The following is a 23,274-nucleotide window of genomic DNA, read 5'->3' on the forward strand; positions in this document are numbered from 1 at the left end:
CAGATAAAACAAAGCACTAATTAACCCGTGAGTACTATGTTAAAAGAAATATTTCACACCTAGTGTAAAAGTTATGTAAAATCAACACAGAAATATCAACTGGAAAAACCCAGTAACACAATAGGTTAAAATTACATACAAATGCAATAAAAGTACAAAGTGTACATCCGATAAATCCCTAACTAATCTAAAATGCAAGATCAAATAAATAAGTTTTCAATCATGTTTTAAAAGTTTGAATAGATTCCGACGCGCGAATATCAGCTGGAAGACTGTTCCAGAGGTTCGGTGCAGCAATGGCAAAGGCACGATCACCTCTGGTTTTGAGCCGGGACCTAGGTTGCACCAAGAGCATTTGACTCGATGATCGAAGTGCTCTCCTAGGAGTATACAGGCTGAGAAGTTCAGTTAAATAGCACGGCGCAATATTATTTACGAATTATTTACCATGCCCTCCCGTGTTTTAAATGCACTTTAGAACAACACGCAGTAGCACCACATATGAGCGGGCGGAGGGAGGTATGGGGTCTTCACACACCCCCGTTCTCTGTTAGCCATTGGGGCGGGGGGCTGGGAGGAGGAGTTGGCCTCCTGCGGGGCCTCCCTGCTGTTACGGGACCAGGGACAGTCTGCCTGTCCCCACGTCGGGGGAAAGGGTAACATCTCCTGGGTCTAGGTGTGGTTTCCCCCTCTGGGGGCGAGGGTACGTGGACCTGGGGTATAGAGTATGTTTGGGGAGTGTGATTGTGTGTACAGTGTCCATTTGTGTCTGTCTTTACGTTGGGTGAGTGCTGAGGATTTGTATATGTGTGCATGAGGGTGGGAATGCATGTTTGTGTCTGTGTGCGGCTGTTTGTCTGTGTCTATGTATCAGGTCGGGTCTCAGACTCCACCCCTCTCGGAACATCTCAGGTTCTCCCAGGTATGGAGGCCTATCTCCCCTCACCACACTCCCTGCTGGTGGCTGATGCCCTCAGGTGTGGGTGACTTGGGGGTTCTTGGTGTCCGGGGCTGGGCGCTCAGGTATGTACCGGCTCACTCCCGGTGGCTGCTTGGCAGAGCCTGGCGCCAGTGGCTCGGTCGGGCGTCCTCCGGGGGGTGGGGGGCCCTCAGGCCTCTGGGCCTGCGGCTTGGTTCACTCTGGCACAGCTGGCTGCCGGCAGAGCCAGCGGGCACGCCACTGCAGCCCCTCTGACTTCTGCTCCATGGCTGCTGGGTGACCCCTAGTCTGGGGCTCTCCTCAGCTCTTCCCAGGAGGGTGACATGGATGCCCCTCCGGTGGTCCTCCTTGGGCTCTCGCAGTCTGGGGCCTCTCGATGTCTGGGGCCTGGATCTCCTCCATGCATGCTTCATGCCCTAGGGGACGGGGCTGCGGCTCCCCACACCCTCTAGCAGATCGTTACATGGAGATCTGCTAGAGGGTGTGCTGATCCACACAGGTGTTCACAGACACAAACTGCACTTTTCTTGGCTGCTACCTCAAAGCACATTGTACGCTGTCGGTCTTGCGTGCTGCACAATAACATGTAATATTTAGATTATTGCAATGATGTTGTGTGTATTGTGTTGCTCTCTTTTTGCTTGTTTTCTCCTTTTTTCTCTCAACAGGTGATCCAGGTGATTTTTTTCTCCCTTTTTTTAAGTGTCCTTTCTCACTGTCCCCCTTCCTCTGTTTTTCTTTCCATTTCCGTTTCCTTTCCCCCAGTCATGTCTGTCCTGTCTGTAACAACTGAAAATAAAATAAAATAAATCAATCATAACAACAAAGGTCAATCAAATGGACCGATAAGGCAAGGCCACGTGATGATCCACTTGGTAAAGTAAATCCATTGGGCGTCTTTGTTGGCCTTCAGACAATAATTCTGATTGCTAAAGAACCAAACGGGACAGGCAAAACAAAATTTAAAAAGAAGACCTGCTTTACTTATAAAGCCATCTCTAGACCCAGCAGTCTTAGCTAATTATAGGCCAATCTCCAACCTTCCTTTCATATCAAACATCCTTGAAAGAGTAGTTGTCAAACAGCTAACAGATCATCTGCAGAGGAATGGCTTATTTGAAGAGTTTCAGTCAGGTTTCAGAGCTCATCACAGCACAGAAACAGCTTTAGTGAAGGTTACAAATGATCTTCTTATGGCCTCTGACAGTGGACTCATCTCTGTGCTTGTCCTGCTAGACCTCAGTGCAGCGTTTGATACTGTTGACCATAATATCCTATTAGAGCTATTAGAACATGCTGTAGGTATTACAGGTACTGCGCTGCAGTGGTTTGTATCATATCTATCTAATAGACTCCAATTTGTACATGTAAATGGAGAGTCCTCTTCACACACTAAGGTCAATTATGGAGTTCCACAGGGTTCAGTGCTAGGACCAATTCTGTTTACATTATACATGCTTCCCTTAGGCAGCATCATTAGAAGACATAGCATAAATTTTCACTACTATGCAGATGACACCCAGCTCTATCTATCCATGAAGCCAGGTAACACACACCAATTAGTTAAACTGCAGGAATGTCTTAAAGACATAAAGACCTGGATGGCCGCTAACTTTCTGCTTCTTAATTCAGATCAAACTGAGGTTATTGTACTCGGCCCTGAAAATCTTAGAAATATGGTATCTAAGCAGATTCTTACTCTGGATGGCATTACCTTGGCCTCCAGTAATGCTGTGAGGAACCTTGGAGTCATTTTTGACCAGGACATGTCCTTCAGTGTGCACGCACTCCAAGATTGGAGACTGGGGAGGACAGAGGCTTTCAGTTTGAGAAAACAAGACTATGGAACAGTCTGCTGCTACGCCTACATTTAGCTAACTCTATTAAAAAGCAGTGTTTGTTGTTGTTTTTTTTGTTTTATTCTAACCAGGCCTTGTTTTGAGACTTTTGCTGACAGCAGTTGTTTTTGCATTATTCTGTGCCCAAACTTGTTTTGTTGTACAGTGTTTGTCACTACTTGCCTGTGAAAAGCTCTTTAAAATTTAAGTTGACTCACTTACTTTACAGAGTCCAAAGACAAATGGGTGATGTTTTGGCTACAACCATTAATTATATATTTATATATATTATTTAAGGTTTTCTGTTTTACCTCTAAACAGATTTAAACCTAGAACCTAAAGACTATGCTTACAGAGATGACGGTTTTTCTGTTTGACAATTTACTGTAAAATGTTTATTTTTTTAGGTTAAGATGTTTTTTCCACTGAAAATTCACAGTCATCCCTAACATGATTCCAGATTCAACCCTTGGAGAGAAACATGCTTACAGCCTCAGTGAAGGAAAAATATCAAACATTCGATGCTGAGGAGGATGATAGAGACGATGAAGATAAGGCAGAGTTAATGAGCTCCACTGAGGCGAGAGGATCATAAATACAGCTCAAACCTGTCACAGCCCACATGATCCAGGTGTGGGAGCATGTGTGTCTCTTTCTATGTCTGAAGTTTGATGATGTACTTTTTTGTGTTTAACTTTTTATCATTCAAATGTTATTGATTTAATATTGTTTTAACTATAATGACTTTAATGTTGTTTTGAAAATCAAGGATAAAGAGTTAGTGTGATATAGCTGATAATTATATTCGTTCATTCTTGTTCATTAGTGTTTTGAACATTGATGTTTTACACTGAAAAAAGTTCTTTATAAAATCCATCATATCAGTGTGACTATTTAAACAATAATGATGTAAACATTTATTCTTTAAATTTCATAATTTATAATTTTGACGCTTAACTCCAAAATTATTATTTAAATGATTATGTAAACACAGATTATATAATCATATGTGAAGTTAAATGTAGATATTTTGTTGTTAATCATCTAAATGTTGTTTTTAAAGCAAAGATTTAAAAGATAAAACTTAAAATATTGAGTTAAATAGTTCTTTACTCGATCGTCTGCGAGAAGATATATGTTTTGAACACTGATAATCTAAATGCTGATGATTTTATTTTTTGACACTGATGATGATAAATGATAAAATTGTAAAGATATTATGTTAAAAATGATTCAGTTGATTGTTTAAACTGTTTTAATATGTAACATTTTTATATGTTCATAAGTGTTGAAGATGTGAAGAATGATTTTAAACACATATAATATCGATTTAAATGTTAGTTTAAGTCTTTAAATGCTGACATTTATTTTATTGAAATAATAAAAGAGTAAATGTTATTAATTTAAACAATTATACAGTTTGAACATTTAAAGTGTTGATGATTCAAAGGTTGATTTAAAACATTATTCAAGTGGTTATAACCTAAACGTTGATGCCTTAAATGATCATTTAATGATGTCATGATAAATTGCAAATTGATGATCTGATATTGAAACAATATTTTTTCTGCTTCTGTTTTCGATTTGATGGTTTAAACTTGTGTGCAGCTGTTCCAGAGCTTTCTGTCAGCTGACACCCTCAGATTGTTGTGTCTCCCCCGATGATGTCAGCAGGGGTAAACGTGACCTCACTGCCCATCCTGGTGACATCAGTGACCCTGGACGGCCTGGCGCAGCTGTCCAATCAGCGGCTCTTCTTCTTCTTCTTCTTCCTGTGCGCCTACCTGTTCATGCTGTGCAGCGACAGCCTGGTGGTCTACGTGATCTGCTCCCAGCGGAGCCTCCACCGCCCCATGTTTGTGTTTGTGGCGGCTGTGCTGATGAACTCTGTGGCGGGCAGCACGGTGTTTTACCCCAAACTCCTGGTGGACCTGCTGAGGGGGGGCCGCTCAGTGCAGGTGACCCTGCGTGGGTGCATGTGTGAGGCCTGGCTTTTATATTCATCGGGCACCTCCAGCTTCCTACTGCTAGCAGCCATGTCCTTTGACCGGTACGTGTCCATCTGCCGCCCGCTGCTCTACACCGTTGTCATGTCTCCAGCCACAGTGCTGGCACTGCTGCTGCTCTGCTGGCTGCTGCCTGTCGGGCTGGTCGGCACTGCGGTGCTGCTGGCGAGCCGCCTGCCGCTCTGCCGCTCGCAGCTCAGCAGGATCTACTGCGACATCTACAGCCTGGTCAGTCTGAGCTGTGGTGGTCGTGAGACACTGCTGAGCGAAGTCTACAACCTCTCGGTCATCGTGGCTACTGTCTTGCTGCCCGCCATCTTTGTGCTCTTCTCTTACAGCGCCGTCTTGTCAATCTGCCTGCGGCGCTCGCGCAGCTTCAGCAGCAAAGCACTGAGCACGTGCCTGCCGCACCTGCTCGTCTTCTGTAACTACAGCGTGAGCTCTGGGGTGGAGGTGCTGCAGCGCCGCCTACAGGCTGGCAGTCAGCCCACAGCCTCTGTCCTCACCTCCATCCTCCAGGTCATGATCCCGACTGTGTTCAACCCGGTGGTGTATGGCCTAAAGGTGACGGAGATCAGGGCTCAGCTGAGGAGGCTGCTGGGCTGCCAGAGAGCTGAATAACCCACAGAACCAGATCCTGAGTTCTGGTCTCTGACTCCACTCCCATAATCAGAAAAAAGGTCATAAATATTTGTTTTGTAATCAACATTCATTTTCATTTTATGCTCTTTAGTTCATCCACATCTTGTTGGGGGAGGCAGCAGAGGGCCTTGAACTAGACTTCCTGATAAAGAGGAACATACTGCAGCACGTTCTGATGTGGCAGCTGTATGCAGCTGCAGCATTTGCACACAGCAACAACAACAACAGATAAAAGTCCCCTCAGCAAATAATATGGGCAAAATCCAGCAGTTCAATATTCAGGCCACAGAAACTTCTCACTATATAAAGTAACAAAGTTGAGTTCTGACTGCTGTTTGAATATTTTAAAAACAGTCTGGATTCTTCTTGTTTGGTTGTATTAATCAGTCTTATCAATTCTTATTGATCAATTATTCAGTGGAAACTGCACTCTTAGGTCAAAGGTCACACAGACCAATGAGTCATTACAAGTAAAAAGAGAAAAACAGGAAATCATCACTTTTCACATGTGGTACTATTTCCTGTCAGTCATTCGCTGTCAGACACTTCTTCACTGACTATGTGTTAATAGACCTCTCTGCACTAAATCACACTTGTTATTAATCTCTGGCTCTCTTCCACAGCATGTCTTTATCCTGTCTTCCTTTTCTCACCCCAACCAGTGGGTCCAGATGGCCCCGCCCCTCCCTGAGCCTGGTTCTGCCGGAGGTTTCTTCCTGTTAAAAGGGAGTTTTTCCTTCCCACTGTTGCCAAATTGCTTGCTCATAGGGGGTCATATGATTGTTGGGTTTTTCTCTGTATGTATTACTGTAGGGTCCATCTTACAATATAAAGCACCCTGAGGTGACTGTTGATGTGATTTGGCATTGTATAAATAAAGTTGACTTGAATTGAATTTATTTATTTATTTTATTATTTATGTATTTGAGTATTCAACAACAACAACAAAACACATCTGCTGTGGCACAGAAAAGCTAACTGTACAGAAAAGCAATCAGTTAGACCGTAACTTATTATTACATGCATACATCTTGATGCTCAGTCATCCAGGTAAGGAAATCAATTACATACATAAATTAAATTAAATAAAGACAAAATTGAATAAAAAGACTATATAACATTTATTAAAGGCACAAAAACATTTACTTGAGTAAAATTAAGTTTACAATTAAACAAATGAGCTTAATTATTAAACAATTAATTATTTTTTTATTTGTTTTTAAATTAATTGTTTTTATTTTTGTCGACAGGGTGCGCTGTCTGCTGACACGCAAACTGAAACACGTTTTGCGCATGCTCAGTCGGATCAGCTGTTGGTCCGTTGCTTTGTGAGAACGTGAGAAACTGAGCCGCTTTTGTTTATTTGTTTGTTTGTTGTTTTCTCCGGTAAACACGATGGCTGGCACAGCGCTAAAGAGACTAATGGCCGAGTACAAACGTGAGTAACGCGAGCCGCTTTCAGCCAATGGGAGGTCTTTTAATGTTAGCTAGCATGCTAAGCTAACAACCCGCGAGCGCCTGTATCTCTGTACGAAACTCCGTTAAAAGTTCGGTCGGTTTGAGCTTTTCTTTGTTGTCCGCGTTTGTTCTTCTCTCCTGCGACTCAAACCGATAACCTGATGAATGTCTGCACAGTGTGAATAATCCGGTGTCGGCTTTGTCCACCTGCAGTTTAAACCGCGGTATAATTTGGAGCTTATATAACGTGTGTGTGGCGTTATCCAGAATGTTCCATGTAGCTGCCGTGATGTAACTTTCAAAACTTTTCTAAAGTGTGATAAATGAACACAAAGTGCGAACATCATGTTTATATGCTGATTACAGGAACACAGAGCGCAGGTGGAAAACTCGCTGCGAGGCTTCAGCGCTGCACTGACACGGCGGCTGATTTGCCTTTTCTGAAAGTGATAAATTTGAAGGTTTTTAAATGTAATTTGGTGCATTGAGGGCTAACGATAAGAACTTTAACTGGGGGATTAGCCTCGGTACACATTCATATTTAGGCCTGTCATTTATTTAATGCGCTCATTTCAGGCTGCTACACTTTAATCTTGTGTAATAATGTGAATTCTGCACAGATTAGTCGATGCATTCAAGATTCAAGAACTTCATTGTCATGTACACCGCAAAACACAAATGGTTACGCAGAGCAATGAAATTTTTACTTTGTACGTTCCCTTCACACGACTAAAAGAAAGTAAAACAGACAAACAGTGCTTTGTAAATCTTGTAGCTTATGTGGGTGTAAACAGAATTTAAAGTGCAAGTAGTTGCAACACTGTCACAGTGATAATATATACAGAGTATATATTATGGTGTATATGTAGAGCTATGTATAACAATTGCAACTTTACAGGTTAGGGGTAATTACAGTTGTATTATGTTGTGTATAAGTGTGCAAACTTGATGATTTACAGTTATGGATAAACAGTTCGACATAGATCATTGTGGTAAACCTGATTGGTATTTAAGATAATTGGGAAGTCTTTTATAACTGCTTTCTTGCCTTAGGCTGTTTTTAAATGAATAAATGTTAATCGTTTCTTCAATATGGGAAAGCAAACAATCCATCAGCTGTTTAAAAATGTGACTGATACCGGATCACAGCAGAGGTCAAAGGTCACTCATCTTTCTGTGTTTGTGCTTCAGAGCTGACTTTGAACCCACCTGAGGGCATCGTGGCAGGTGAGACACCAGAACACATCTGTAGCTTCTGCAGATGTGCCCTCAGATGTTCAGTGTGTTGTTCTAACAGTCAGACACCCGAGCAGCTCTGAGAGCAGGAGATTTAAAGAGTTTGTGTTTGCTGTGCAGGTCCAGTGAACGAGGAGAACTTCTTCGAGTGGGAGGCTCTTATCATGTGAGTACCCCGTCTCCATGGAAACACACGTTTGAGTCATTTTTGGGTGTTTGTATTTGTTTTGGAGTGTTATTGTGTATGTGTCAGTTGTAACTGGACTCTCACAGCCGCTTTATTGGGTACAGTTTACTAGTACTGGGTTAGAGTAATGGTACATGGTAAATGGCCTGTATTTGTATAGCGCTTTACTTAGTCCCTAAGGACCCCAAAGCGCTTTACACATTTAGTCATCCACACATTCACACACTGGTGGAGGCAAGCTACATTGTAGCCACAGCCGCCCTGGGGCGCACTGACAGAGGCGAGGCTGCGGTCATTTCCCACACTGCTGGCATCGTCATCACACAGCTGCTTCTGTTTATACTCGCTGCTACAGCCCAGGAAGCCGCTGCAGTGTTCTCCTGAACAATTGGTGTTGCCACTCGGACGATTCCTCCACATCATCGCTGATATAAGACCTGCAGCAGTGGCAGCTAGTGACAGTGGAAATGACGTTAGCTCTGTTGTAAGGTGCTGTTTGCAAGGCAGCGCGTAGCAGGTATAAAATGTCCTTTAGCTGGTGGGAGTGGCACCAGTGTGGTCTTCTGCTGCTGTAGATCATCTGTTCTAAGGCTCAGGGGTGCTCTTCTGCATACCTCGGTTGTTATGAGTGGTTATTTGAGTTCCTGTTGCTTTTACTATCAGCTTGAAGCAGTCTGTCCTCACACCTCAACCAGGCATTTCCCCCGAGAGGACTGCTGCTCACTGGATGTTTTCTGTCCTTCAGACCTTCTCTGTAAACTCTGATGTTTCATATCAGCAGTTTGTGAAACACCCAGACCAACACTCACGTTCACAGTCACCTGAAGCACTTCTGTGAGCACCAGCATTTGTCTAATTTGGCTGTTGCACAAACGAGTTGCTTTCACTTCTATGCTGGGTGCTTAAAGGTCAGGCTCAGTCATGAAAGCAGCGACGGATCTCCGTAGATCCACTAATCACACTAATTGCATTTAAAAAGTGAACGATGCTGCACCCTCATGGCTTTAACCTCCCGTCTGCTGGGATCAGTTGTCTGATCCTTTTATTAGCAGCTGTTAGTGTTTGTAACAGGCTCACCTCTCTGTATTTGTTTCGTTAACCTGTTTCACACTTTATGCCAAACTCAGAAAGTAAAAACCTGCAGTTTGAGTCATGAATTCACCCTCATACCTGTAAACCATGGCAACTAGACTCACAGGTTCAGTGTGACGATGACCGAGTGAGACCAGAAGGTGTCGCTGTTCTCAAAGTGTTGGAGATGAAACACAGCTATCAGTACACTCCCCAGTAACACAAAGTTAAGACAAGTCAGTGGATTTATGGCTGAAAGAAAACAGAGCAGGAAACAAGACAACACAAAAGTGTTCAAATTTAAACGCTGGGGAGTAAAAATGTGTCTTCAGGCGGATTTTAAAGATGTCGAGTGTTGGAGAAGTCTTAATCTGAAGACCAAGGCCTGGTCTACCTACAGAAACAACCAGGAGCATCATTCTCCATGAAGTGTGGACACAGCTGAGGACCAACAAAGATTTTCAAGTGTCATTTTAACTGTAAGGTGTGTTTTTAAAGAGGACATGAAACACTGAACATATCAAGGAGAATTTAACTGATCCTGCTCTCAGACTCTGACACAGATGTAACTGTCTGTGAAGCTGGGTTTAAGAAACAGCAGCTTAAATATTCAAAAACATGTTTCTGTCAGTACGAACGTGACGTCATGTGATTGGTTGGTTGAGGCTAACAGACTCACATTAGTTTATGTTAGTTAACTAGTGACAGGATCGATACCTCAGAGGAAAAAAGGACATTAAAGCTAAACATCAGTGAGGAGATCACTGTAGTGCTGCAGCAGTGAGTTGATGTGAAACCAGGACATACTGTCCACTTTACTGTCTGTGTCTGTAGCAGGAAGTGGCTGTTTGGCTAGCTGCAGTGAAACAGGAAAATCCAGCTGTTAGCCGTGATGTTGGTGTTTGTAAAGGACAGTGTAGAGGAGGGCCTGTTAGCTGCAACCGACCAACCACCTGACGTCACGTTCGTACTGACAGAAACATGTTTTTAAAACTTTAAACGGTTATTTGTTAAATCCAGCTTCACAGACAGTTACATGTGTGTCAGAGTCTGAGAGCTCAGTGGGGTAAATTAGCCTCGATGTGTTCAGTGTTTCATGTCCTCTTTAATATGCTGTTAGACAAAAACATTTCTAATAAGTTATTAAAGGTGCTGCAGCTTCATGCTGTCTCAGACCAAAATAAGTCTCAGCAAGAACTGAAGCAACAAACTGCAGAGAAGATCTGCTGATCCTGAGACTCCGTCTGAGAACCGTCTGCTCAATCAGAATCAGAGTACTTTATTGATCCCTAGGGGAAATTATTTTTCGTTACAGTGCTTCGTTACAGTCCATTATAAACAAACATTAACAAAGACAGACAATACACTAACTAAGAATAGCACAATTTATACAGGCATATATATACATAAAAGTCACTTATTAATAAATAGCTGAAGGTGTTTGACCTGTGACTGGTTCACCGCGTCATACAGAACGCGTTACAGCCATATGCTGCAGTCATTATTCTGGTACAAGGGACACCTTTCATTTGCTCTCACCTGATCTGAGCAGCCACCTATCCCAACAAGTTTACCCAGAATGCACTTCTTTAGGTTTTCAGTGGTGAATTATCAGAAACGGATCAAACATGGGAGCGTGGCAAAGCTTGTCTTGGCTCCTCTATGAATTCAGAGATGCTTCAGTTACTTCCCAATGTTCACATCTGCTCAGAGAACAAAATCAGAAACAGAAGGTTCTGGTTTCTCACACCTCGAGTGTGTTCATGTCCATATCTCCTCTAACAGTGAAGTTACAGTGGATCTAAATCCATTACAACACCCCAGATGTGGACCCACAGCTGTGTGCTCTGAGTACTCAGCGTGAAAGTAGACTGCCTGACTGCAGTAGATGTACAGAAGTTATTGTACCTAAGAAACCAACATGAACGTGATGTCAGTGAAGGCAGCACCCTCAGTCTGTCATTAGTAACGGAGCCTTCTGTTGTTGTGGATGTTGGCGTGACAGCAGCTTCAGTCTGCCCTTCAATTTAACCTGCAGCTCGTTCTCCGGCCAACCATCCACATACCTGCCATCCCCCTGACCGATGACATCACCGCGCCACACCCTATCATTTCCGAGGTCATTACCTGAGCAGGTCAGCCCTCTGAGCTGCCCTTTGAGATGCTGTTTCTTCATGGGAAGACGTCTGAGCTGCCTGCTCATGTTTAACGGCTGACTGTTTTGTGACTCGTTGGTTAGTCGAAGATTCAGAAACAAGCTGCTGGGAGCGCGCCGACCCTCTGCCATGGCTCCACCTACACTGAGAGACAGCTGGAGGTGTTTCAGAGGCAAACGGGGATCACCTGTGTCAGACTGGACCCAGTATGCTCACAGATGAGCCGTTTGTGTTTTCGGTGCAGTCACCAGGCAGTACACATGTGTTTTATAGACAGTCACAGAAGTTCACGTGTGAATACGAGCTCTTTGACGCTCAGTCGTTTCAGCTCTTTGAACCTCTGGTACTCTGACTTGTTTTGTCCTCAGCTGGTCAGCGTCCTTGTGTCGCGGTCGACAGCGATGTGCCAGTTAAAGTGATGCAGGGTACTCGCTCCTAACCATACATTCATAAAGCTGTAGCAGCGTCACTGTTTGGATCCAGGTGATGAAACCCTTTGATTTGATCAAACTGCTTCCAGATCTGATAAAAGAAAACGCGTCAGACGAGCGCTGATTGGTAGCACAGATAGCCAATCAGAGTGTGTGTGGTCAGTGATTAGAGCGGCTGATGGTGGAGGAGGTGAAGCCGAAGTAATCTGCAGACAGATGATCAGATCGGCTGATCTGCCTGACCTCAGATCTGTGATGTGCTCAGATATTCAAACGTCCTCTTGAACTCTGATGACTCAGAAGCTCCATGACGGCGTAACGATCATAAACACGTTGTGATACCGGCGCCGTGTCCTCGCAGCTGATACAGATCGGTGAGCTTCAAACAGCTGCCGGCGCTGCACACCGATCTGCAGGAGCAGAACAGCTTCTCCAAGCCGGTACAAAGATCTGCTTCTAAAGGAACCGCAGGACGTTCTCCCCAAGTACCTGAAACTACTCCAACGGCTATGTGGGGAGCCGCTCTGCTTTTTCTTCTGACAGGATGTTTTTCCTCCCTTTTCCATGAGAAAGGCACACTGAGACCAAGTACAGCAACAACACAATGCTAACATAACAACAATAAGAGTAATGATAAGGAGACAAAGTCGGTCTAAAGAAAAGTATATGTCACTGTAGACGGAGCAGCAGCATTTACACAGCATGTTTACAGTCCAGCGTTCTTTCTGAGATCTTCTCATCATTTGGTCTGAACATCAGACCCACGTTATGTTGAAGTATGTCAGTACTTGTCTCCTTACACAGACTGACACTGGCTGTGTTTGGAGTTAAGCTGGTTCATCTCCTTCTTCTGACTTGAGAACAAAGTTTGTTTTTTCAACAAACACATTTTTGTTGAAAAACAACAAACTTTCTGCTTTCCAGCAACAAATATTCAAATCTGAGTGGCCTCTGAAAAACATGAAGACAAACGCGTGAAATGAGAGTTTGTTAGCTGCTGGTCCAAATAAAGCTCCTGATGGAGAGGACAGGTGTTAATGTTCCTGTTTGCTTCGCTGCCCGCTGTCTCCATGTTTACAAGGAACATTAATCTCTGTTTTTACCTGCGTGTATCCCAAGGCTGCTCACACCTGATTGGTCAACAGGACTGGAACCTGCAGATGTTCACATCCTGATGTGTTCATAGAGATGGGGTTACCTGTTCTGAAGCTGCTCCTTCAGGTTCTTGAGGGAGATAAAAATTTGTTAGAGGATCATGAAATCAGAGTGAGGGTCACCTGTGCACAGGTGTTACAGAGACGGGAACAGAAACAGCAGCAGATTAAACTTAAAAACCCGTCCAGCTGCTAACAGGTGATCCAGGCGTGTTCTCCGAGTTCTTCAGATGCTCTTTGGTTTCGTGCCCTCTGGATCTCACGTGTACTTCCTGTGTGTGTTTCAGGGGTCCTCAGGACACGTGCTTCGAAGGCGGAGTGTTTCCAGCCATCCTCAGCTTCCCCTCCGATTACCCCCTCAGTCCTCCAAAGATGAGGTTCACCTGCGACATGTTTCACCCCAACAGTAAGTACACCTGCGGCTGAGCTCCGCCCCCTCACCTGCACAGACAGCTTGTGTTCTCACAGGGTTTTATGAAGGTTAAAGCTCAGTTCAGACTGGAGGTGTGTTTGTGGAGAAGCTGATGTGATGTTTATCCTCTCTCCCTCTCAGTCACATAATCCAGCAGAGACAGTGAATCACCGCAGCGACGAGCTCGTGTTTCCACGGTTTTAGGACCCGTTTAGAGCCTCGCTCTCAGATTTTAACCCGTCGTGTTCACCTGAAAACAGACAAACTCTTAAACACACCTGGCACACCTGGAGTAAACTCAGGTGTGCCTCAGGTTCCTGAACAGAACACGCTTGGTTTGCGTCTGTTTTGAATGGTAAACAGACTGCAGTGACCCCCTCAGTCATGTGACAAGTCTTGTGACACAAGGCTGTGTTGTCACAGTAACGGCTGAAGCTCCTGAGAGTTGGTTTGACTTCAAAGCAGTCATGTGACCAGTCACAGCACGCAGCACTAATGTGAACGTGCTGCTAGCGTGCTGTTAGCACGCTGTTAGCACGCTGTCATTACTGCTGTGATTAGAGCGCTGAGCCATGATGTCACAGTAGGGTAACAGTCTGAGCACGCTCAGTCCTGATTAGAGGACAAGCTGTTCGCTGCTGTCCCATCATCACCACCCTGCACCAGCATGCCCCCGAGCTGAACTTCCTCCTGCAACTGTAGCGTCTGATCATTCATCAACAGCCTGCAGCCGCCGCAGGTGAAACCCACGAAGAAGAAAACACTGAGCGGGCCTGAACCTCCTCAAAGGTGATGGAAAAAACACGTCTCAGGTTTCAAAAGAAGAGAAAAAGTTTTCCAACTTTCTGAGCTGAACGTTTACTCACCATCTGCCCTTCATGGCACCACTTGCACAGGTGAGAACAGGTGCCAGGCTGCCAGCAGGTGTCTGTAGGTCTACAGCACCCAGCTCCTCTGCATCAAACCTGTTGTTTCATAGAAATGTGAAATATCTGAATGAATAAATATAAAGCTTGTTCTCCGTCTGCATGGCTCCGGCTGCAGCAGGAGCTTTATCTTGTTTCCTGAATTGTTGGAAGCTGAGAATAAAATATGAAATGATCAGATTAATTGCTCGGCTCTCGTATCTATCGTGTGCTGATAAAAACAGCAGCTGTCAAAGCAGGAACGTCAGACAGCCGACAGGAAGCACTTTGCACGCTGATAACAACGAGATGTTTGATGGAAACAGATAGCCTCTGAGTGCTGCCTCACCTGACGGGAGGCTTGTTTACCTGTCAGGTGTTGTTCTGCTGCACCTGTGAGGACTCAACAGCAACACCTGAGCCGCCGGGCGGCACTTTGAGGAGCAGATAAAGAACATCCTGTTTCCAAATATGTCCTCACTGAAAATGTTTAATGAAGTTTTTACAAAAAAATGAATCCCAAAAACTCAAAGAGACGCTCACATGACACCACACACGAGTCTCAGCTTTAATGAAGCGTTTGAACAGAAATGTCTTAAAATCAGATTCACAGCGTTCAGAAACATCCACCCATCCGTGTCGGGGGGGTGGAGCCTGTCCCAGCAGCAGGTCCACCTGGACAGGTCACCAGTCTGGCAGCATTCGCACCTGTAGGCATTACAAACTAAACCTGTGTGTTAAACTGGTTGTCGTTAAATATGTTGGATTCTTTCAGATGGGCGGGCTGAGTCGTGCTCCCTTATTAATCATCTTCCTCCTCCTCCTCCTCCTCAGTCTATCCGGACGGTCGGGTCTGTATCTCCATCCTCCACGCTCCGGGCGATGATCCGATGGGATATGAGAGTAGTGCAGAGAGGTGGAGTCCGGTCCAGAGTGTGGAGAAGATCCTGCTGTCTGTGGTCAGCATGCTGGCAGGTAATCACACACCTTTCTGTGATGTCATCATGTGTAAACCACGCTTCACCTGCGTGCTCAGTCCTCTCTTCTCCTCTCAGAGCCCAACGATGAGAGCGGAGCGAACGTCGACGCCTCCAAAATGTGGCGGGAAGATCGAGAGCAGTTCAACAAACTCGCCCAGAAGATCGTACGCAAGTCTCTGGGCCTGTAGAGATGATGTCATCAGCCCGCGCCCTGTGTGTGTGTGTGTGTGTGTGCACAGCAGAAACAAATGGCATGGACAGACACACATACACAGGGCGCTCAGCATGGACAGATCAATAAATAAACTGATGGATGGAAGCCGATCAAAGGACACGAACCAAATGCGATGACATCACCACCACCTTCACTCTGACAGCAGCAGCAGAAACGGCATCGCCGCCATACCTCGTCCGTCTCCTCTGCAGGACAATATTTATCAATAAATTCATGAAAAGATCAATTTAAACTTTGTTTGTATAGGATAGAAATGATGTTTTACCTGAAGCTCTTGTCCCATGGGCGCCCCCTGCTGTGCCGCCTGGTGCTGTCAGTGTACAGTCGTCGACACAGAGGGGAGCCGGTCTGTAGTCCGATCTGGTTTAAAGTTCAGGGATTCAGACTGCTGACGGATCGAAAGAGTCCTGGAACCGCATTACCCCGCCCCGCCCCGCCCCTCGACTCCTGCTTCCTGTTTCTGTTCGTTTGCTGCTGTTGGCGAGAAATCGTTTCTGATCTGACTGGTTGATAAACGTGGACTCGGACTGGGCGTCCGGTCGGACGGAAGCACGTCGGCTTCTCTCAGCAGGACTTCATGCACTTTATGTCTTCCTGAAGGAGGACGTCACGATGGTTCAGCTCACCGAGGAGCTGACGGGAGCGCAGAGCTTTAGTTTGAAGGGTTTCTTTGAATTTGTCTGATTTAACAAACAATTAATAAAAAATACCAAGAGTAGAGTGTGAGCTGGTTATTTATTAACTCTGAAAACCGGTCCATCATTTAATAAAGCTGCCTTTTTTCTCTGACTGCAGTTTTGTTCAAATAATATCAGCTGAGAAATGAAAGCCCAGTGTCGGCCCAGAGCCTGACACCTTCCTCCTTTGTGATGTGCTTGGGTTCAGACCTTCAGGGCTCAGTTGTCACGTTTCTAAATAAAGTGGCATTTTCTCGAAGCGCCGCTAAAGCAGAAGCACCTATAAATGTCTGAGATCACATGGAGATTTAAACCTGAGCTTATCCCGGATCAGTCTGTTTTAACCTCGCTGCGACTCTGACTCAGCTCACGTCAGCGCTGAGTCAAGTCTGCAGATAAAAAGGACGACTGCAGCGAGCCGAGTGCAGATGAGAGGGGTCGGCGAGGGAGGTGGCATGCCGTGGCGGCAGCTTCCTGTCTGGGCCTGCCTCAGACATAAAGACATGAAAGGAAGGCAGCATCAGTTACAGAGCGCAGGCAGCCCACAGCTCATGCAGGTAATCTGATTACCTGGTCCTGTCTGCTTAGCCCAGCTCCGTGCTGTCAGGCACTCTCACAGTTCAGAGTAATCCTTCTTTATCTGACACTCCATCCTCTGTGAAACAAGCTGCTTCACCTGCTTCTCTTTAACATCCCACTCACTAAGGTCCACTTTCTGATTGGCCAACTTCAGGAAGCCTGCTGAGGGGCAGCGCCCAGTGTTGTTGGAGAGCAGGGTGACGCTCACAGGGATCAGTCTCAGCCGATCCTCGTTAAACCCCACAGACGACCTGCTGACCTGCTCCTGATAACGTGAGGTGCAGTTACGATTCAGCCCAGCATGTGTCTGTCACTGAGCTGATCTGGGACCAGCCTGACCCTGGATCTGCTGCTGAAGACCCAGTCACATGACACTGACATCACTGCTCCTCACGGCTAATACAGTTTGTTTGGTCTTTATAAAAACTGTGTGTGTGTGTGTTCCAGTTTTATATAACTCAGCATGAATGCAGATGGTTTTCCTTTAGAAACACTTTGAGAGATTTTATCAGCTCACATTCCTCACACACACACACACACACACACACACTGTCTTTGCGAGGACTCTGTTTCGGGTCTTGAACCTTGTTGGCAGTAAAACCTTTGCCTCCCTGAAACAAACTGTGTGTACTGTCTGTTGTGTGAGAGCCAGCTGTGCTGATCAGCCCATCATACAGAATCACTGACTCAAACTGTGATGATCTTTGACCTGGAAGTTTAGCTGGAAGTTACCACTGTGACAGTGTTACAACTACTTGCACTTTAAATTCTGACTCCACCCACACACGAGATACATGAGCACTTGTTTTACTCTATGTATTATTTTCTAACTCGGAGTTAAGTTTATTCTTATTTTAGTTAGTTGCAAAGTCAGAGTCTCGTTGCTCGGCGTATCCACTTGTGTTTTGCGATGTATATGACAATCTTGGATCTGAGGTGAGAGGTCACAGCGTCCTGATGGGGGCGCTCTCTCGGATATTTTCACTGATTCTTTTCCTGACGACACCAACCTGCACAGGTAGAGCAGCAGAAACTCACCTGTGTTCAGTCGGCAGGTGAAAGCAAGCGTGTCTCACCTGAGTCCGTTCAGATGGGTCCACTCTAAAGAGTCTACGCTGCGTGTGTGACACTCCTCTGAGTTCATTTTGTCTGTTTTTTATATTTTTGTGGCTCTTTTATGTGCATTTAAATGGAAATCCTGATTATACTGTTATCATAACATTTGAAAAAATGAGCTTCCTGGATGGTTTTACTTACAGTCTGTGTTGTACCTGTACTGAGGGCAGACGCAGGTAAAGGTGTGGAGCTCTGCTTCCACCTGTGAACCTGCAGCTCGGTCACAGTGAGACTGGAAGGTCTCTGTGGGTTCATTCGTGTCTCTGCCTGCTGGCCTGGATCCAGGCTCACATTTAAACTGGGATTACTGGGCTTTAAACGTCTCTCACATCACAGCTGCTTTTCATGTCTGAGTACACTGTGCAGCTCCCAGCGCTCGCCCCTCACAGCAAACACTGACTTCTGGTTTACCTGTGCAGGTACGGGGTTCGGTGGGCAAACACCTGATTTTAATTTGAGTGATATCGTGTTCGAGGCCGCCTCCACGTGCTCCCGTCGTACCATCTCAGAGTCACAGGAACAGGGACCACCATGACTGGATCTGTACTGTGCACTTTTCATTTGAACCATTTTGAACTGTGTTGAGGTTTTAGAGCCAGGTGTGAAGAGAGGGCGGAGCACTGAGTTATTAGTTAATGCTAGCTAGTTTCTTCAGATGATGTCATTAAAGTGCTCCAACAGCACAAACACAGTCCAGAGACCCACATCAGGGCAGTTAGCTGAGGTGTAACCACAGTGAGCAGCTACAGCGTCACCATCAATCAAAGAGGCCACGCCCCTAAAAATTTAATAATTTACTCTTTGAATGAAACATCTTCCCCCCTACATGTGTTAGGAAGGTGAAACTAGAGACTAGAACACTTTGTCTATGGAGACTGAGTCCCTGCTGCCCCTGCTGGGCGTCAGAGGAACTGCAAGATTTTCACGTTGCTGAAGAAGAGGAGGTCTCAGCTGGTGAAGGTTTGGTTTGTCCTGATGTTCTCAGTCATATGACTTTGATGAGCTGTGACAAATATCTGAAGACTGACTCATGTGCACCGCTGTCAGGATGTGTGTGTGTGTGTGTGTGTGTGTGTGAAAGCTGAATATCACGTTTTTGACTTTATTCTGTGTTTTTGTGTTTTTTTGTGCTAGGTTGTGATTATTAGTTCTTGTATTGTCATGTCTGCGTCTCCGTGTTTCTTTTATTCTTTGCTCATTGTATCTAGTTTCACTTCAGTCATTATGTTCATTGTGTCAGCTGTTTCCTCGTGTGTTTTCACTTCCCCTGATCACCTCCTGTGCATTTAAGTCTGTTAAACTGACCACAGTCTTCATAGTCTTCGTCATAATTATCACAGTGTATTCATAGTTGTCAAAGTTGTTCATAATTTTTCTTAGTTTCATGTTTACTGCTGACTTCCGGCCAAATAAAGGCTCGCTTGTTCACAACACATCGGCGAAACCCGCTGTGACACTCAATCCTCTTAGAAAAGAGAACCAATGAAAGTTTGATTTTTAAAATAAAAATTATTAAATTATTTTCTGTAATTTCACAGTTTTCTTTCTTCCTTTATAATCTGATCACCCCTCAGACTGATCAGGTAACCCTGATGGGTGGAGCTTTGCCTCACCTGCTGTATTCCTGGGATTATCCTATGACCCTGTGCAGGGCTAGGAAACCACTGGCCTGAACCATGAGACTGAGCAGTAATGATGGAGGTTAATATAATCTCTAATAATCTCTGTTTATTTTGATAATACCTGTGTATTTTTGGCATTGAATGCAGTACTTTTATGTGTGTGTGTGTGTGCAGCCTCAGGTCTGATGGCACCTGATGTCAGGGGGTGGGTCAGACAGGCAGGGGGCGGAGCCCTGGCTCACCTGGGAAATTCCTGTGCTGTGAAGAGCTGAGGGCCAGCCGCAGACTTGAGATCAGTCACTTCTTCTTCTCTTCCTCCTCCTCCTCTTCTCAGGCAGCATGTGTGAAGGAACCTCACATCATATGAAACATGGACCGAACTCTGCAGCTGATCGTTCATATTTACAGTTTCAGTGTTGGAAAGAATAATCAATCAAAGTTTATTAGTACAACACCTGACTGACAAGCCCAAACCCAGACTGCTCCACAGCACGAGACACACAAAATAATAAAAATTTGATGTGATGTCATTTTTAGAGCCGCACCAACTTCATGGAGAGCTCAGATTATTATTTGCTGCTCTATTAGTTTCAGCTCATCACAGCCGATATATGAGCATAGAGACAACAGAAACACCATTTAACCTTACATCATTTGTCCACCAGAGGGCGCTCTGCAACTTCCATGTTTATGTTTGAAACGCCACAAACAGCGAGCAGCTGATCCGACCTGGGCAGAGGGTAAAAATGAGGAAAGAGAAGGACAACGAGAGTGACAAATATCGGCCGAAATGTCAGAATATTGGCTTTTAAATCACCAAATATCAGTATCGCTGTTAAAAATCTGATATCGGTCAGGCTTATCAGTTTGATGATAATACAGACTGAATGTATATAAAAGATGGACTAGCACAGCGTGTGGTCACCCATTGGCTGGTCTGATCAGCGTCATGGTCGCCGACAGGAAGTGATCATATCTGATCACAGAGGGAGCGACGATGTGTCAGCTGCTCTGACCAGTAACACATGAACTAACCTGCAGCAGCAACGTGCAGAAACCTCTCCACCAATCACAACTTTCACCTTTATGAAAGACTCACCTGTCCTCTCAGGTGGACTCTGTCCAGCTTTGTCTGTCAGGTTTGTCTTCAGGTGAGTTCAAGTGTGTCACAGGTAAAGAGGAGGCAGCCGCCCCTCCCGCCCTCTCGCTCCTCAGCCCCTCCCAGTCTTTTTTATTTAAATGTGGGGCGAGCAAGGCCGGCTCACCTGCAGGTAAATTCTCTCTCTCCTCAGTCATACTCACCTGAAGCTGAAAATCACCTCCAGTCGCTGCACAGACAGCAGCCTCTGAGGAAGGAAAGGAGAAATTGTGGAGGACTTAAAGAGGGCGAAACGTGGAGAGGGAGGAGGAGACGACAAGTGGAGGTCTGCACCTGAAGGTGGTGACACGCTGGAGATCATCAGGTTCATCTCAGACGCTGAGAAGACTTTTAAAGGTGGACTGATGATGAGCCTGGTTGTGTTTTTGGTTTCTCTGGATCACTGAAGAACAGATAAATGTCCAGCAAAGACGAAGAGGATGGTTTAAGGACGGCCGACAGGTAGAACAAAGACTGTACGTCTGTGAGGTCACAGCACGCCAAACCTCCCCACTCTGAGCTCCTCTCACCGCCTCTTCTTACCTGTGCTCAACAAACAGTCAGAGGTCTCCTCACATGTCCTGAAACCTCTTCACAGACTAGAACTGGAGCTGGACCTCAGGAGGCTGGTTAAACCTCTGACCTCTGACCTCTGACCCAGGTTTGCTCAGATATGACGTCACTGTGCATCAAAGCTTTTGCATCTTTGTTTTCCTCTCACAGATTCTCAGACGGGTAAATGTGGGCCAAACGCTCATGTTAGCAGGTTAGTGTTCAGGAGACGAGCTTCATTACACGACGGGGAGAAACTGAAACGAGTTCACATGATTTTATCTTTAGCAGTTGTTCTTATCTTTGGTTCATCGTTTAATCGTTTTGTGATCAATGTGACCACAAATGTTCCTTTTTCTGTTTCCAGTGTTCTCCCAGTAGGCATGTTGATAGTGAAGTCTGATGGTAAAATTACACAGTGTGATATTTCTCAGCCACTCGAGTTTTTTATGTTTAGCATCATTTATTAAACCAGTTTAAACCAGTCTGTAGGGCTGTGAAAATCCCACCTGGTGCAGGTGTAACATGGAGAGTCCCACCAAGGGTCTGTCCCGGGTCCTTCTGCCGTTACCACAGAAATGATTTTAAACAGGCAGTTAACTAAAAGTTAACTGAAAATGACAGATAAGAAACAATGTAAAATGTAATGTAATGTGAAAGTACGGCTAACAGTCAAAAAATGCCGAACCATTAAGGCCACAAATTAAATGTTTCACTATGTCTACCACAGAAAATATGGCTAGCAGTTAAAATGTTTGACTGTTAGATATACAGCTGGAATAACTCAAATATGAATAAATTATTAGCTAAAAATAAAGCTAGCAGTTTTATTTCAGGACTTCTGCTGCCTGAAGGCAACGATCAGCTTTAAACTGAAAGCTCAGCTGTAGTTACAGAAAAAGAGACAGTTTGCTGGTTTGAAGCCAGGTTATGTGAACACAAATGAACTTGGTGGCGTTCATGAAGAATTGGCGAGACGGCTGTCTAGGTTTGCCGGGTGGAAATGTTGGACACGCCGCTGTAAGGAACCAAATCTGAGACGTTTGTCATGTTCTTCTTTGACCACAGACGCTGAAGAAACACCGCCCAGGAGATCCTCAGGCCAACTGGAGAATGACACTGAGAGACGCAGGACAGGAAGCAGGTCGGTGAGCGGGAGTCAAACACACGCTGTTCACGGCGCAAAGGCGTGATGTTTTCGTGTCACTTCCTGCTGCTCACCTGGGTGCTGCTCACTGCCAGAGTCCAGAGCCACAGCTGGAGACCCTGTACAGGTACGAGGAGACACAGAGTGCTGGTTTCAGCTCTAAAGGGACGGTCACATGTTTCAGAAAGAGGTCAGATTCATTTCTGAAGAACAAAACACAAAATCTGCAGTGTGTCCAAAATAAGAGAGACTTTTGCTTCTGAGACTGGATAAATAAAGGTTTTGAGCTTGTTTTTTATATATTACTACTGACAGACATTGTGCTGAAAGCTTTGTTGTATCCTAACAGGAAGTTTTAATTCATGACTTGCTTGTTCAAGTTGTTCTGTTGTGCTGAAGATCCTGGATAGGCCCCCAAACACATCCAGTCACCAGACTGGTGTGGGGTTAGGAGGGTCGCGTAAAGCTAGATGGAAAACATGAGGACAATATTGTTCAGTTGTCACAGCTTAAACTGACTCCTGGTCCTCTCTATCATGTGTTTCTGGGTATTATTCAGTGGAGCTTTCAGTTGAGGAACTTTCAGGTGTACCCCACCTGTCTTTCTGTTCTAGTTAAAGAGCCGAGTACACACCTTTACATCATGTTTACTTTTGATGACATTACTGTTGATCTTTCTCTTTGCTACAAGCTGATTTATTTCTGCAGCTGAAACTGCGTTTGGCTGCTGGGCTTTGTGAGAAGCCTTCCTGGGGTTGAGTATTGTGAACTCTGACCCCTGAGGTGTGTCCT

General features: G+C 45.0%; 3 protein-coding genes across 4 annotated transcripts in view; all 3 read left to right on the forward strand.

The window, feature by feature from the left end:
- Positions 1-4,442: 4,442 nt before the first annotated feature.
- LOC100690185 (olfactory receptor 10J5-like) lies at positions 4,443-5,405 on the forward strand. The gene has a single exon (XM_019352475.1). The coding sequence runs from the start codon at positions 4,443-4,445 to the stop codon at positions 5,403-5,405; it is 963 nt and encodes a 320-aa protein (XP_019208020.1).
- Positions 5,406-6,690: 1,285 nt separating this feature from the next.
- Positions 6,691-16,369, forward strand: ube2g2 (ubiquitin-conjugating enzyme E2G 2 (UBC7 homolog, yeast)). Of its 2 annotated transcripts, none has more exons than XM_003443322.5 (6): positions 6,691-6,864; positions 8,076-8,111; positions 8,241-8,286; positions 13,407-13,525; positions 15,271-15,411; positions 15,492-16,369. In XM_003443322.5, the coding sequence occupies exons 1-6, from the start codon at positions 6,822-6,824 to the stop codon at positions 15,602-15,604; spliced, it is 498 nt and encodes a 165-aa protein (XP_003443370.1). In that variant the 5' UTR covers positions 6,691-6,821; the 3' UTR covers positions 15,605-16,369. The 2 variants fall into 2 exon arrangements, with proteins under 2 accessions (XP_003443370.1, XP_025759736.1); XM_025903951.1 differs by lacking the exon at positions 6,691-6,864 and adding an exon at positions 7,090-7,108.
- Positions 16,370-20,930: 4,561 nt separating this feature from the next.
- LOC106098083 (thrombospondin-type laminin G domain and EAR repeat-containing protein) overlaps positions 20,931-23,274 on the forward strand; it is a 37,815-nt gene continuing 35,471 nt past the window's right edge. Inside the window, exons 1-2 of the mRNA XM_013270203.3 lie at positions 20,931-21,444; positions 22,404-22,609. Coding sequence (XP_013125657.2) covers positions 22,528-22,609 — 82 coding nt within the window. The 5' untranslated portion in view covers positions 20,931-21,444; positions 22,404-22,527. The remainder of the gene's footprint in view (positions 21,445-22,403; positions 22,610-23,274) is intronic.

Source organism: Oreochromis niloticus, linkage group LG16 (genome assembly GCF_001858045.2).
Source record: "Oreochromis niloticus isolate F11D_XX linkage group LG16, O_niloticus_UMD_NMBU, whole genome shotgun sequence".
In the NCBI taxonomy this organism is placed as follows: Eukaryota; Metazoa; Chordata; class Actinopteri; order Cichliformes; family Cichlidae; genus Oreochromis; species Oreochromis niloticus.